This window comes from Neoarius graeffei, chromosome 12 (assembly GCF_027579695.1).
Source record: "Neoarius graeffei isolate fNeoGra1 chromosome 12, fNeoGra1.pri, whole genome shotgun sequence".
NCBI lineage: Eukaryota > Metazoa > Chordata > Actinopteri > Siluriformes > Ariidae > Neoarius > Neoarius graeffei.
In genome coordinates, this window is record NC_083580.1 from 30,418,147 (window position 1) to 30,434,986 (window position 16,840).

Consider the following 16,840-nt stretch of genomic DNA (forward strand, 5'->3'; position numbering starts at 1 on the left):
GAAACACAGCATCTGGTGATGTCCATGAGTTCAAGACTTCAGGCAGTCATTGCCAACAAAGAGTTTTCAACCAAGTATTAGAAATGAACATTTTATTTACAATTATTTAATTTGTCCAGTTACTTTTGAGCCCCTGAAATGAAGGGATTGTGTTTAAAAAATGCTTTAGTTCCTCACATTTTTATGCAATCATTTTGTTCAACCCACTGAATTAAAGCTGAAAGTCTGAACTTCAACTGCATCTGAATTGTTTTGTTCAAAATTCATTGTGGTAATGTACAGAACCAAAATTAGAAAAATGTTGTCTCTGTCCAAATATTTCTGTATATATATATATATATATATATATATATATATATATATATATATATATATATATATAGTTCAGGTTGTGTTGACTACTATAGATATATGCATCATTCTCAGGTGTATTCCTCATTACTCACAACTTCATTTGTGTTGACAGAATGCAGATTGCTGAATGGTAATCTGTAAAACATTTAAAATATCTTACGATTGGGCCTTTATCTTCAATTGACTTTCAACAACAACAACAACAGCAATAACAACAAAAACCTTTCTGTTAAGAAACTCTTAATAAGAAATAAGTACTATACTAGAAACACAAAGCGCAAAACAAACTGATGCTGAGTAGTCTGCCACCAGCACTACATTTCTTGTGAGTTTTCATTTCCATTGTATAAATTTCTGTCATCAAAACTCCAAACCTACAAATAAAGCAATTTAAGCAATTAGACAAATTGTCATTGGTCAGATACATTAATGTCCCTTGTCCATATCACTCATGAATAACACCATAATTATGTACTTTTATATGTTAAAATGAGAATAAGACTATGAATTTATAAGTTAAGAAAGTCATTAAGCTCACTGTATTTCACCTGTCCTTATCCCTTATAAATTTAAGCAAAGTTTATTTATAGCTGCTATATTTAATTTCCTCAGCAATAAAATAACTCAATAATCTAACTAAAATTAGCTAACATTACTTCTTTAAATAAAGTGATTCATTGATTTTTACAGTGATTGCAAACAGAATAAAGTGACATAGTTTGAATTTCCTGAACTACAAAGCACCATTTCAGCACTCATACATTTCTTTAAATTGTCACAATTCTGCATATAAAAATATTGCCTTTCATAAAGTACTCTTGAGAAACTTTTTAAAAGAATCTTTGAAACTTAATTCCATTATAAACCAAGCTTATCATCATCCATTTTGGCTACTCACTGGCCACCAAAGAAACAGTGTAAGTATGACGAAACACAAATATTTTTAGGTGTGTTGTATGCTGAATGGCAATCAAAGTGTTTTCTTTTTTCAGTTTGAAGGAATAAATAAAAATGAATAAAATGCACGCAAGTGCCTTGAGTTAAACCGTGTTCCTGTAGATGCATCTTGACCTCAGTGAAAGGATATGCGTTAATTACTTAAACTTTTTAGGAACTGCAATTTATCCATTAAAGTCCATGGAAAATTACTTTAACTAAGGTTAGCTGTTTTTCAACATAGATCTTTTAAATATTTTATTATCCAAGTTTTTAAATGCAGAAGGCAGATTGTATGACACTGAAGTAAAGTGGTTTTGCATCACCCCCAGATAAAGACTCAGTTGTACAGACCAATGACTCACACTGTAGTATATAATACAAATTATAGGCTCAATATACCATCAACGATCCTTTGTCTTCCACAATTACACATTCTTGGGGAAAAACAAACAAAAATTATGTTCATATTACAATTACAGTTGAATTAATAATTAGTTTATTATTCAATTTTTGTGAAAATGGTTTTGGCACACAAAAATTCCTTTGTTCACCAGGATGCCCAAATTTTAGAGTCTGCAATATTGCACAGCTGCAGGGAGATCGTTTTATTATTTTGTAAAGATTTGTAAAGTAAATATCAGTAATATTATTTCAATTACTGCTCCTTTCAGTGTTTGTGAAATTGAAAGAGTAACACACTAACTAGAATGCCTAGAATCCCCTTGACTGAAGATGTTCACATAGAATAAGAGGAACATGAATAAACCATGGGCAAACTATCAACCCCAAACCGGCTCTTACATATGGGCTTGGTGAATTAAACTAGTCAAGGAATCACAAAAATGGACAATCAAAACAGATTACATTTAAATCAGTACTTAGATCTTATACATCTGAATGAATTAGGTGGTTCATGTTTAATCTGTGTATTAATATGCATGGATGCAGCCTTATGTAAATATTAGATATAAACTTTCTGTTTGTATTTAATTCTAATTCACAGCTGTTATTCATTTTTTTTATTCAAGGCAATAGACTCAACCATAGCATGAGAGCATGAAAGTGTGTATTTTTTCACTTAAGATTTCGAAATGAATGTATTGTTAAAAAATTAATGCATTGTTAAAAAATTAAATTAACAATATTAGTAATAATGATAAAAATGGAGGAAGGTCTTGGCTTATTATTATTTTTTTATACATAGGCCTTTTAAGTAGCCCAAGTTTACAGCAGACAGTACAGGATTTATATGACTGCTGGCTTGATATTAAGCTTCCTTACACTACAGTAATGGCTTGAAGGTTTCTCTGCATTTTTGTTGTGCACTAAAGCACTCCCATAATTCCTCACATGAACTGTAAAATAACTGAATTATCAATAGCAGTGTGTAATCTTGTGTAGATTCCATGTCAGTTACCTAATTTTATTCAGTAAAAAACACACTTCAGACAACCCATTAAATGTTAATTAACATTGTGTATATACATTATGAAGGACAACATTTTAAGTAAAATATACCACATGTAAAAGCCTCATAAAATTTGCCCAATAAAATTAAATTCCAATTAAATTGTGTCAATCACAACCCATGCTGAGGGAAACCCACAGGAAATTGGTTCTGTCTGGTTGTTCAGCTGGATTGATTGATTGATTGATTGATTGATTGATTGATTGATTCATGGCACATATGTTACAGGACGTGACATTCAGTAGTCTGTTATTTAAGGTAAGAGATATTTTGCCTCTGTGACAAAGAACATAGTTTCAATTTATTTGCAAATGCCAATTAATGTGAGCTTGATTGTTTTAAACTAACAAACATAGTATTTAATGCTAATTGTTGTCCATTAGTAGGTTATCTTACCAATTATCTTAGATAAATTCTTGGCTAGTCTGATTTACGGTAAGAATTAAGCATAGTTGTGCACATACAGTACTTCTAAATAAACTGTTCATTAATGAACCATTGTAAAATAGTAAGTTAACATTAATTTTTGTGGCTGACCCATATCTAGCCAGTAAGCTACTGCTCCTTAGCCAACTGTAGTAACTAGTAATATGTTATTAATAAAGAAAACAAGCCTGTACTTGCTGGACTTGCCTTGTACTTGCTGGACAAGCCTTGGACTTGTGCTGGAGACTTGCCTGTTAAATGTACAACTAACCTTCATTTCAGAAGATTGTTTGGGATGTGTGTGTTTTCCAAAGCATAGCAGTTTGAGAATTTGGACAAAAAATACTGACACTATTACCATAAAACCACATGAGTAAGTAAGATAGCATTAATATAATTAGATATTAATAATCTAGTCCATAATATACACAGTAATCAAAACTGAAATAATTAGGTATAATACCGACAATTTGTAATAAATATTACTGAAACTTTAAAAGTACCTTTGCACATAAGTAAATGGGGAAAACGTGTTGAATTAAACATATTAGGTAGGATTTACCACATGTGCATTGCAGATATCTCATCATCTCATTATCTCTAGCCGCTTTATCCTGTTCTACAGGGTCGCAGGCAAGCTGGAGCCTATCCCAGCTGACTACGGGCAAAAGGTGGGGTACACCCTGGACAAGTCGCCAGGTCATCACAGGGCTGACACATAGACAACCATTCACACCTACGGTCAATTTAGAGTCACCAGTTAACCTAACCTGCATGTCTTTGGGGGAAACCGGAGCACCCGGAGGAAACCCACGCAGACAACATGCAAACTCTGCACAGAAAGGCCCTCGCCGACCCCGGGGCTCGAACCCAGGACCTTCTTGCTGTGAGGCAACAGCGCTAACCACTACACCACCGTGCCGCCGCATTACAGATATTACTTATTAAAATAGGATAAAACTCACGTAATAAAACATGGGGTAAAATAATAACAACATAACGAGGCGCATTGTTAAGTACTTGTGGCAACAGAGCCAAACATATTGAGGTGAGAATTGAGTTTCCTAAACACATACACGTTACACACCTCACGAATAATTCAGCCGATTTCTGATTATTTATTTCCAGAAACAAGCAATGTCTCTTTAAGAGCGGAAACCTTGGCTGAAACTCTATTGTCCAACCCCCAAAGTCATTGAAAGTGTCAATCAGCGCGTGGTGCCCTTTGATGTTCACGCTACCCTACTTGTCTTCTGCTCAAAAGCAGTATTTGTTGCAGGCCGTGACTACAATACTTTTTCTCGCTGAGGTCCTATGTATTTTTCTCTTTTTTCTTTCATAAAGTTCGAGCCAGAAATTGTGAGAAAAATCACAAAAGTTTCTGACAGGAAAGTAGAAGTGTTTTTTTTTTTTCAAAGAAAAAATGCCGCAGCTCAATAGCGGAGGGGGAGATGATCTCGGAGCCAACGATGAAATGATCGCCTTCAAAGATGAAGGAGAACAGGAGGAAAAGATTCAAGAGAATGCGTTTACCGAGCGGGACCTGGCCGATCTGAAGTCGTCGTTGGTGAATGAATCGGAGATCAGTCAAAACTCACACCCGCCGGTAGTATTTTGTCTCGTGTTTGTTTGACCTCATGTTTTTAACTCTTTGCTTCATGTTTTGAGGCCACATGCAGCAAAGTGCTTTCTGCTATTGCTTTTGTATTTTCTACTAGGTTGATGATGGTCAATAGCCACCAGTGGCCCATTTGAGTATAATAGCCTAAAGTTTATTCCATCCAATTCAATTGTTCCGAATGTGTGCAGGTGGTTAGAACAGGACAGCAGGAGGAGCAGAGAGTGTACGAGGAGAAGCACAGGGAGCACCTCGAACATCTTGACGGTGAGTATAATCAAGCTGGAAGCAGAAAATACCTCCGTGAAACGCTAGCCATAACGGAAATAATTGCAGTCATTAAGGCTAATTCTATCCTTTCGTGTTACTGCACTTGTACGCGCATAATTTTTGAATGTAGTTACGTGTCGTTTTCTCAGTTGTTAGGCTCTCACCTGGCAAAGTGACGTCGAAAAGTTAGCTCTTTACTGCGTCTTGCTGTGATATGTAAGGAATAACAAACAACGAGCAGCAAATAATCACGGCGTGACGCGAAGTGGATTATTTTTTGTATAACAGCACCCATCGAAGTATGCTATTTCACCAATGCCACAGTGATTTGCCAAGGAGTTAAATTTTTCGTGTATTAATCAACAATGCATCGCACTTTTAGCTGTTTATAATCCTCGATTTAATCTGAAGGAACCGTCTGCGAGACAAGTTAATAACAAACAAAAGCATCTCTTTTTTTCTTTCTGTTAAAGTTAAAAAAGACAGAAATGCAGCTTGTCATGTCACTGAGAAATCGGAAAGAGTACACTCCTCTGTCCTGAAGAAAAAAAAAATCCCATGTGGAAACACTTACAGTGGCTTTTACAAGGAGCACTTGGAACCCCTTCCATAAATGTTACACAAACGTCTCCTAACAGAAAGTTTCACGATATCAACGATTATACGTTTTTCCTCGTTAAATAACAACACGTTGTTTAAAAAGATGTTTATTACTAGGCTTTGGATAATCTGGATTGTCCATCAATGCAGCATGCGTTCTTGTGAATGAGCTGTTGCTATAGAAACGATGATGAGCACATTAATATATTAGTATAAACCTATTGTTTATATTAGTGTCTGAACTACTGATGGTATAGAAAATTACTCAATAATTCCTGATTCAAGAATCTGTGGTATAATTTAAGATTCATGTTTTTCTTTAATTAGTAAGTTAATTAGGAAGTTACTTTAATGTTGAAATTTGGTGGTGGGACAGGATACTTTCAGTACCTTATTATACTCGCCACATGTATTACAATAAACAAAGTTAAATATGTATGAAACAGCTCTTTATGCTTTACTACTTTATTGTGTAATGGTGGGATATAAATCTCTCATCTCATCTCATTATCTCTAGCCACTTTATCCTGTTCTACAGGGTCGCAGGCAAGCTGGAGCCTATCCCAGCTGACTACGGGCAAAAGGCGGGGTACACCCTGGACAAGTCGCCAGGTCATCACAGGGTTGACACATAGACACAGACAACCATTCACACTCACATTCACACCTACGGTCAATTTAGAGTCACCAGTTAACCTAACCTGCATGTCTTTGGACTGTGGGGGAAACCGGAGCACCCGAAGGAAACCCACGCAGACATGGGGAGAACATGCAAACTCCACACAGAAAGGCCCTCGCCGGCCACGGGGCTTGGGATATAAATATACCTCATATATTTTAATTGATTGTGCAGTTGGGATGTAGGGTATTAATTTCATGTGTGAAAGTAAAATCGATGTTACTGTAAACACAGCAACTGTGCATTAAAGCTTTCACATGTCTTTGGAACTGGTATCACTGGTTTGGAATGAATCCCTCGTAACTGTTTACCCTTTATGCTTTGTCAGTTAGTGCAACTTTTTTAAACATCACATTTCATATTTTAGTACCAAAGCCTCAAGATGGAGGGATGTATAAAGCACCTGCATATTCTGGATACCCATTCTTGATGTTGCCAGATCCCTATCATCCCAATGGACAAGTGCCACCATCTGTAAGTTTCTTATTGACTTTCTTCATAGCACTCAAAGCTAATTATTTTGGAGTGTGAAGTCAAGCAAAGATACATCAGACTGGCCAGATCTCCACACACACACACACACATGCACGCATGCACGCGCGCATGCACACACACACACACACACACTGTACGGTACCAGTCAAAAGTTTAGAACAAAACTGAAGACATCAAAACTATGAAATAACATATGGAACATATATGGAATTATGTGGTAAAAATGTAAAAAAAAAGTTTCATATTTTAGATTCTTCAAAGTAGCCATCATTTACTTTGATGACACTTTGCACATCATTGGCATTATCTTAACCAGCTTCATGAGGTAGTCACCTGGAATGCTTTTCAATTAACAGGTGTGCCTTGTCAAATGATAATGATTGGAATTTCTTGCCTTCTTAATGTATTTGAGATCAAACAGTAAATAGTAAATAATAAAAATACAGTAAATAGCCCTAGCCGACAACTGTAGTACTCTCTTTTATGTCAAGAACTGCTCAACTATGTAAAGAGAAATGACAGGCCATCATTACTTTAATACATGAAGTGTCTTTTACTTTATAAAACCATTGTAATTTGGACTGGTACTGTATACAGCGCATATATATATATATATATATATATATATATATATATATATATATATATATATATATAATAGTAATACAAAAACTTTGTCAACAAATGTTTGTGTATATAGTTTGTTTTTATTACTGTTCGATAGATTGGGAGCCTACCCTCTACAGTTTCTTTCTTTTCTTTTTTTTTATTAAGCTTTGTTTGTCAAATGAAGTTTCTCAAGTAAATCTATAGTATAACTTTTGGTATGGTGTTATACTGGAAATTTTGGCACATTTTTATGCTATAACATTTATAACATCTGTCAAAGAAAAAGAGTGCCAGAAAGCACTAACACTGAATTCATGAAACTATGTCCGTTCTAATAACTGCAGTTTAATTGTATTGTATCTGATTATTTTTCCAAGGGGATATTTTTAAAAAAAATCATACTGAAGTGTCGTTCTATTCTTTCACTAACTGAACAAACATTGTCTAATTTCATAACACTGTTAGTTTTCATGTATAGCAAATGGTCTTTCACGTTATCATCTTTGACATTCGGGATTCGTCATATTTGCACTTTTAGGATAAAATTGATGTTTTTGGATATGTTTCTTGCCCAAAATGTTTGCCACTCTTTCAATCACTACAATCTCAGAATAACGAAGAAATCATTTACAAAATAAATCACAGAGGAGTTTGTCTCTGATAAAAAAAACTAACATAGGCAACAGCAATTATAAACTTGCCTGACACAAGCATTTGAAAAATCATAAACAAGTGAAATGTGCTTTTGACAGGTAATAAGTCTTTTAAGAGTTGTTTTTCATTGCCAAAAGCCCTTTTGTCACTAAAATGCAGGAAAAGAAGAGAGTGTAGAAATTGTATAGGGTTTTCTCAGATTTCTAGGGTGGACAATAAAAATGATTGGGCCTGACATTGTGAACATTAAGGATTAACCAAGATTTGTTTTTAATGGAGATCAGAAGTGCTAAACATATTGTTTGTTCTAATGAAGAAGAAAAAACCCTAGAATAGTCAACAATGTGTTTTCTTTGCATTTTCACTAGTGTTTTAGGCACTGGCTTTCCTCTAATACAAATTGTTTTGTTCATCAAGCTCTAGTGTCTGTATTTTTATTAGGGAATTAACTTTCTTTTTAATGTCCTTGTGGGTCTTCAATTTTACCCACAATGGAGTCGTGTGGCGATCGGATTTCATTCTCGCCAAATAGGAAGAGGTGATTAGAGACCAAGATGAAATGATTATACAAGTGGAATCAGGTGTAGCTCCTGTTTGGTTGGAATGAAAACTTACAGCCGCACTGACCCTTTGCGGATAAGATTGAAAATGCCTGTTCTCGACAATTATATGCTTTGTGGCAAAAGTTTGGGGAAGGTCCCTATATGGGTGTGATGGTCAGGTGTCCCCATACCTTTGGCCATGCAGTGTATTTACTTAGAATTATCTACACTGAATTTATACATTGAAATTCTAATAACCCAACAATGTACTTTAAGATGATGAAATATGATATGGGGTTTGTTTGTTTTTATTTTATTTTATTTTATTTTTTAAAGCAGGCAATATTTAATGATGGTGTGAGGGCTGTGAACCACCTGAATTCCTTGAAGTGAAATAGTTTAAAAGATCTATCAAAACAAAACAAAAAAACAGTGTTCATTCACAGAAATGTTTTGGAGAACATAAGGACCTGTGGGTCACCTCAGTTTTAAAATCTGTGATTACTGATGCAGAATTTTTTTTTTCTGGAAACAAAAGGCAGAAGCAAAACTTTTGCTTGAGAGGAAGTATAATTTAATAATATTTGTGTGAGACCAGACTGTTTTGCTGTTGAAAGATGAGAAATGCTGTGCTGTTGTACACTACACAGGCAGCAGAATTGCTTGAGCAAATCCTTCTGTTGATCAAGCAAATGAGGAACCTCTGAGTGGTGATATGGAGTCTTATTTCCAGAAGATCTCCAGCATTGTTTAGATATTTCCCTATGGCACTGTTGTTCATTATGCTTAAATGTTGGGCGGTTATTCATAAGGATAGGATGTGACATCCAAGTAACAGAGAATTTCAGAAAATCAGATTTTGGCAATATTCATATGATTTATAAATATGTAAGTAATCTGATAATGGGAAAACTATGGATTTAAAGGAGTCAGACATTTATTGGATTTCTTTCTAAACACACAATGTATACACAAGTCTAAATGACATTTAGATGCTTATTGTGCATATGTGTGTATGGTAGATGGAGTGGCGAGTAATTAGGCCCAGGAATGCAAATATGCCTATAAATCTGGAGCTTTGGTTGCACAAGAATATGGATTTAGAGAGACATTGCAGTGGACTAGGAGCTAAATTTAATTCTTATAGGCTACAACATAAAGAAAGAACTTTGCAGAGCTTTCCTGTCTAGGACCTCTTTATTTCACCACTGACTAAAGTCTAGCAGTAGTGTAACCCCATTGTGTTTCATCTTTCTGTACTTTTCTCACCTACTGTATTTTATGTCATCAATAGACTTTCACTAAGTGAGTCAGTCTGTCATGTTTATTTATATGATGTAAAACGAAAGAAAATCCCCCACCTCAATGTAACCATGGCTCCCAGATCATAAATGATTGATGTCAGCAAGGTCAGATTGATGACACATTTATGGTCTTCAGAGTAAAGGCTTTTTGCCCCATGAATGAAACACACACACACACACACACACACACACACACACACACACATATATATATATTTTTTTTCAATCATGGGGCAAAAAGCCTTTACTTCAAAGACTATATAGCTTGCCGCCCAACCATGTGTGCCTCTAGATTGGATAACCTGGGAAAAGGATGGAATGGCTGAAGTGCATCTAACTTGTCCTCTCCCATGTTCCCATGTGTGTAGGAAACGTGCATGCCCCATTTGATGGCCACCAATCAAACTGTTTTCTCAAGGGGGTGAGGCAAGGAGAAGGATGGGGATGTGAGGAGTGTAATGGTTGCCTTAGCAGAGTGTAATACAACATATACAGTTCTCTCATACACGAAAGTCCTGATGGAATAAGAATGCAACCTTCATAATACCACTCTGTTTTTGAGCTATAAAAATACTTCTACTTAAAATACTTATAAAAAGACCTGCCTCATTCGCACTGCTCAGCTTTCATTACAAAGTGCAGGTGATCATGCTATACAACTAAACATATCTATTCAACTGTACAGACTACAGCATAGGGGAAAAAATACAGAGCCCTTTATTTTTATGATCATTTCTTATATCTCTAGCTTTCACTAGGGTCTGTGAGAAGGAATGTTATACAATTATACAATGGATGCCATATTACCATTAAAATTGGATTAGAGCTACACATAAGCATGTTATCTGGACCACAAAAAAAAAAATCTACCTTTGTCAAGTCATTTTCACTGTGCCAGTTTTGATGAGTCTTTGTAGCTATTCCTATAATTTTATGAATTGTTTTATCACCTGTTGTGTTGACATGTAGAGGGCATGATCTGCCACATGCCTTTACACACATTGCTCACTAAAAAGCCTAGTGTGTTGACACAGCAATGAACAAGAAAACAAAAAAAGAAAACACAAGAAACGAAAACTGATAAGTTTATGCTTGACACGTGTTAATACAAACAGATTGTGCATACTTTCTTGTATGCCCATATACATGTCTGTTTCCATATGTGTGACTCAATGGGTATCAGATGGGAGTGGGATTTGGCTGCTGTGGCCCCATGCGGCTTGGGAGGCTCCACTGGGTCTAGGCCGCATTAATTCAGGGCGTGTGTGGTGTTGGCTGACCATAGCAGTGGGAAGTGAAAGAAGTTCTCCATATGTCCCAGTCTAAAAGTTTCTTTCTTTCTTTCTTTCTTTCTTTCTTTCTTTCTTTCTTTCTTTCTTTCTTTCTTTCCATATAATCTTTTAGTTCACCATGCTATCATTCAGGAATGTTTATTTTACCCACATCTAGTCAGCAAGGATATAAATAATAGTTTATGTTAAACAAGCAGCATATTTCTACAGTTTTCTAGATGAAGCCAAACAGGAAGCTTTTGATCTTCATGGGTGGCATGCTTTCCTCATTTTCCATAACACCAAAGAAAGACTTCAGGTGCTTCTGGCTGTATTCGTGTTTGAACGTTAGCATATAGTTGATGAAATGATGAACTAACCCTGAATTAAAGAGGCTTTATTTTATCAGCATATGTATGAATTTGTGTCATATCTTAGGTAGCGGAATTGTACCAGTTGTACAGTGTATCACAATTTAGGGATTCTGCTATCTTAAATAGTAGAACAGTAGTTCCTCGAAAGTAATAAAAAGCAGCAGTTTTAGTACTGAATGTGATCATTGATTCATGTATTCATTATAATAACATTCAAATGTTTGGAAGAGCCACTGCTTGTTTAATTGTTTCCAAATATTGCCAAATATACGTTACCCTGCTTTGTAAAACTCGTCTCAACTTCATGCAACATTCAAGAGCTCATAAAACAAGCTATGGCTGCTAGCCTTGCCCGAGTCTTACATAAAATTTCAAATGTGCAAATTTGTTGGAAACTAGCATGTTGCTTCTTAAGGTTTCAGCTGCCCTGGTGTGAAAATGTCTCTACCTCAAGAGAACAGAAGTGAGGATTTAGTGAGTGGCTCTTGGTAAAATCCAAAGTGGTCTACCTCAAAGAAATGGCCTTATTCAAAATGTATTTCTACTAGAAATGAAACATTGTTGTGCCAAGTAATTTTTCTGTCAGGAGGGGGTTCCCCTTTGATGAGCTGTTCCCTTCAGATATTATGGAATGTGGTTTTCCCATGCGTTTTTGTCCCCCTATAATCAGTGGTTCAAATGGAAACATTTACTGTACCTACCATAAATAGAGCTATGCTTGTGGGATTGAGAACAAAGTCTTGTAGATAGTAAAAAGAGGAAAAAAAAAAGCCCTGATGTGGTTAATATAGTGAAGAATAAAGTCTTGAAATGCAGCATGAATATGTTCTATGTTGCCGATGGCTTATTAGAAGCATTTTAATATTGTGCATGAAGGCCATTGCAAAATTGTTCAATTGGTCTGTTCCTTTTAGATATTGTAGAGTGTGGAGTGAGCTCTTTGTGTTTTCACTGCCATTCAGCTGTGATCAACGTACATGCATGGTGTGAGCACTGTGGTAACTGCACTGCACACAAACATCTTACATCCTGTGTTCAGTGTTATCAAGGCCAAGTTGTTCTAGTGTAGAGTGATGGGGTATAATGTGGTTAGACTAAGAACTGTCTCAATGTTTGTACAGCAGTGTTTTAGTATGTATTTTTGTCTGGATTATTGTAACATTACACATGATTGTAGGTGGGAAAGATGTTAGAGAGAAAAGAAGGCATGTGGTGTTCTCTTTCTCTCTAATTTGGTTTTTATCAGATGAATAGAGTAGGGCAAACAGTTTGTGAAGCTGAGTTGTGGCGGAAGGGAGTCAGCAGTAAACACTGAGAAGATAAAAACCATGTAGTGCACCTGGCACACCTTATTTTGAGTGACTTTCAACAGTCAGATGCAGTCTCATCTTTGGCTTTAACCGTTTCACAATGCTGTTGTGCATAATGTTTGCTGATCTCTCTTCATTGTCTACACAAGCCCCAACTTTCACCACTTAGTTCCCTTGATCATGAAAGTCAAGTTTGTGGTCCTGATCCCAAAATACTGTTAGTGGATACATTTATGTTGCTGGTTTCCAAACTGAAAGCAGTGGAGGGAGCAGTCTTAGCCCAAGATGAGCTGCAGATGGCTATGCAGAAATTGATGCGTGTGAACAGCTATATCCAAGTGCTGTTGTGAAAACAGTGTCCTTGTTGTTTCATGGAAGATCCATTACAGTTACATTACAATGCAGCTTCATGAAAAGGAGAAAATTATACATGTATCAGTGGTTTGGCTATGAAAAAAAGTAAAGCATCAGGTCTTTTAGATCTATGTTGTACATTTAAAAAATGGTCATAAATTCATGCTCATTTAATGAAAATTATGAAATGATTAAAATTAATTTAAATTGCATTGTTCCATACTGGTCAAATAATTCATTTATATGTTATCATATGGCTATTAATATTGTTTATAATTCTAAATTTCTTTAAATATTAACAAATAATTCCAATACTGTTAACTGTAGCATTTGAGAAAATGACTCTGCAGCAGTATAACATTTTTACAGAAGTCAGTTGCAGTCAATCTAGCCTCAGGTTACATGCAAGGTGCAGATTTAAATGTCCTTCTATTTATAATCTAAGTACCTGGCAGATGAATTAAGTCATTATATTACTTGAGGTAACAATCAGTCTTATGAGTGAGGGTATGGTTTGGCTAAACATGATTGGGTGTACAGCTCTACACAAATGTTGGGTTTGTGCGAGTACAGTTGTTAGGTCTTGTGGTTTACCATGGAAAACAGAGCAAGCAAGGCATACCTGAGAAACAGAGTAACTGTTATCATGGGTAGCAAAACTTCTAAGCTCTTTGTCACTTCTCTCTTGCTAAAATATATGCAGGCTATATAGGTTATGCAGGTTTTGTGTGTGTATGTATGTTTTCTTCTTCAGGAGGTGCTGAATATAATAATAATTTACATTTCTATAGTGCCTTTCACAATCCCAAGGTCGTTGAATCTGGTTCAGGTCTGGTGATTGGGAGATCTAAATCTTTCCACTTTTTCCTCTCATGAAAGCCTTTGTTGTGTTGGCAGTGGGTTTTGGGTCATTGTCTTGCTGCATAAGAAGTTCCTCCCAATTTGATTGGATGCATTTCTTTGTAAATTAGCAGACAGAATATTTCACTGTTGCTGCCATTGGTACGGCAGCTGGGAACAGCTGTAATTGCAATATTTTTAATGCCATTTTCTCGTGATCACAAGAAAATTATTGCATTATCTCAAGATAACACAGCTTGTTTTCTGATGATGTGCATTTTTTAAAAACAAGTTCATTTATCTCTATCTTGAGATAACAAACCCCATTTTCTAGGGATGAGTTAATTATTTTTTAAATAATTCTTAATAATTAAATTTTTTATTTGATATTTATCAATTTGGTTTTATGTACAGTACCAGTCAAAAGTTTGGACGTCTTCTAATTCAATGTTTTTCTTTATTTTTATTAATTAAAAGACACTTCATGTCAAAGTAATAATGGACTGTTTCTCTTTACTGAGCTGAGCAGTTCTTGACATAATATGGATTATTACAAGTCAAGTCAGTTTATTTGTCTCACACTTTTAAGCAACAGACATTGTTGCAAAGCAGCTTGACAGAAAAATAAAGACCTTTACACATATGAACTAATTCTATCCCTAATAAATGTATTTATCTTTGATGAGGGCGGCACGGTGGTGTAGTGGTTAGCGCTGTCGCCTCACAGCAAGAAGGTCCGGGTTCGAGCCCCCTGGCCGGCGAGGGCCTTTCTGTGCGGAGTTTGCATGTTTTCCCTGTGTTCGCGTGGTTTCCTCTGGGTGCTCCGGTTTCCCCCACAGTCCAAAGACATGCAGGTTAGGTTAGCTGGTGACTCTAAGGCTACATCCACACGACAACGGCAACGAGATGTTATTTAAAAAAATATCGCGTCCACATGGGCAACGATCAGTAGAATATCAGGTCCATATGGCAACGCAACGCTTGCTGAAAACGATGCAATACACATGCCACACCTCTAGGGGCGCTGTTAGACGGTCCCTTCGGAGACACCAGAACAATAGAAGAAGTAAGGACGCATGCGCATAAACTATTATGCGCGAGACTTCATATTAGCCACAAAGTCAGAAAAATCTGTTCGTAAAATTACATTATAATGACCAAATACAATGAAAAGTATTTTTCCAGTCTCACCTGTGAAAGGTAATCCCATGTGATTCTCGTTTGGACGGTAAACCTGTTGGTACAGTTAAACGCAGCACATGAATGAGGCATCTTTATTCTCCGCTTTGACCCATCCAATATGGCGGCGAGGATGACGTATGATTCTACGTGGAAGGCGGCGTCTTTAATGGTCCGGAATAAATTGAATGCTACACGTTGATGGATTAATTTGTTCTTCTACGCCCTTTTTGAGACATGTATTGTAGGACTTAAACCAACATCTGAAGAGGTGAGATCGCTCCTTTTTTTCCCTATTTTTGCTGGCGGGATTGATTCTGCCCTAAGGGCTATTCTGTCTCTCTCTCTCTCTCTCACTTTACACAATAAATATTCACAGTGAAAATATTTTGTAAGCAGGTTTCATGAACCAAGTTATAGGATTTGTTGACAACTCGCATCGAGTTCGTTACACTTCTACCCGGCGTGAAGCACTCAGTCATGTGGTTGTGACGTCATTGTAAACAAATCCGTTCTACTCATCCAGACGACTTCACAACGGCAACGTTGCCAGATCTTTCCACTCTGGAACCCGTTCTCAAAAGATTGCGTTTTGGGGCACCCAAAACGCCGGTGCCGTGTGGACGCCAGGCTGAAACGATAAACAGTTGTATCGGATTCACCTGAATCCGTTGCCGTGTGGACAGGGCCTAAATTGACCGTAGGACGTGAGTGTGAATGGTTGTCTGTGTCTATGTGTCAGCCCTGTGAAGACCTGGCGACTTGTCCAGGGTGTACCCCGCCTTTTGCCCGTAGTCAGCTGGGATAGGCTCCAGCTTGCCTGCGACCCTGTAGAACAGGATAAAGTGGCTAGAGATAATGAGATGAGATCTTTGATGAGCAACCTGAGGTCAGATGACATGAGGAAGAACCAGACTCAAAAGGGAACCCGTCCTCATTTGGGTGATAACAGATAGCGTGTTTATAAATCACTCACTTCTATAACTGTGTCCTATATAGTCACAAAGTATAACCGTGAAACCAAGAAAATCATTATAGTTTTAGTATGAAGTCTGTTTTGTTGAAGTTATCCACTGTTCACTGATGGAGACTTGAGTGCAAAACTGTTCATGACAACTGCAGTCCTAAAGCTATCATGCCAATTGTAGTCCTCAGCCATCACAGCAAAACTGTAAGTGTCCCAAACCATCTTCCAAGTATATATTTCGACTGTCCATATGGGGCCATCCTCCACAGGAGCAATGTGATGAAACTCCAACCATAAGTAGGACATCAGGATGGATCAGTTGTCAAAGGGCTATCCATCCATTATCCGTAACCACCTATCCTGTGCAGGGTCACAGACAAGCTGGAGCCTATCCCAGCTGACTATGGACGAGAGGCAGGGTACACCCTGGACAAGTCACCAGATCATCACAGGGGTGACACATAGAGACAAACAACCATTCACACCTACAGTCAATTTAGAGCCACCAATTAACCTAACCTGCATGCCTTTGGACTGTGGGGGAAACCGGAGCACCCAGAAGAAACCCACGCATACACAGAGAGAAC

General features: G+C 36.9%; 1 protein-coding gene across 7 annotated transcripts in view; it reads left to right on the forward strand.

Annotated features, from left to right (window-relative positions):
* The first annotated feature begins 4,405 nt into the window (after positions 1 to 4,405).
* Positions 4,406 to 16,840, forward strand: part of tcf7 (transcription factor 7) — a 346,414-nt gene continuing 333,979 nt past the window's right edge. For all 7 annotated transcript variants that reach the window (XM_060935781.1, XM_060935779.1, XM_060935777.1 and 4 more), the window contains exons 1-3: positions 4,406 to 4,793; positions 4,997 to 5,072; positions 6,722 to 6,828. In XM_060935781.1, the coding sequence (XP_060791764.1) occupies positions 4,611 to 4,793; positions 4,997 to 5,072; positions 6,722 to 6,828 (366 nt within the window). In that variant the 5' untranslated portion in view covers positions 4,406 to 4,610. The remainder of the gene's footprint in view (positions 4,794 to 4,996; positions 5,073 to 6,721; positions 6,829 to 16,840) is intronic.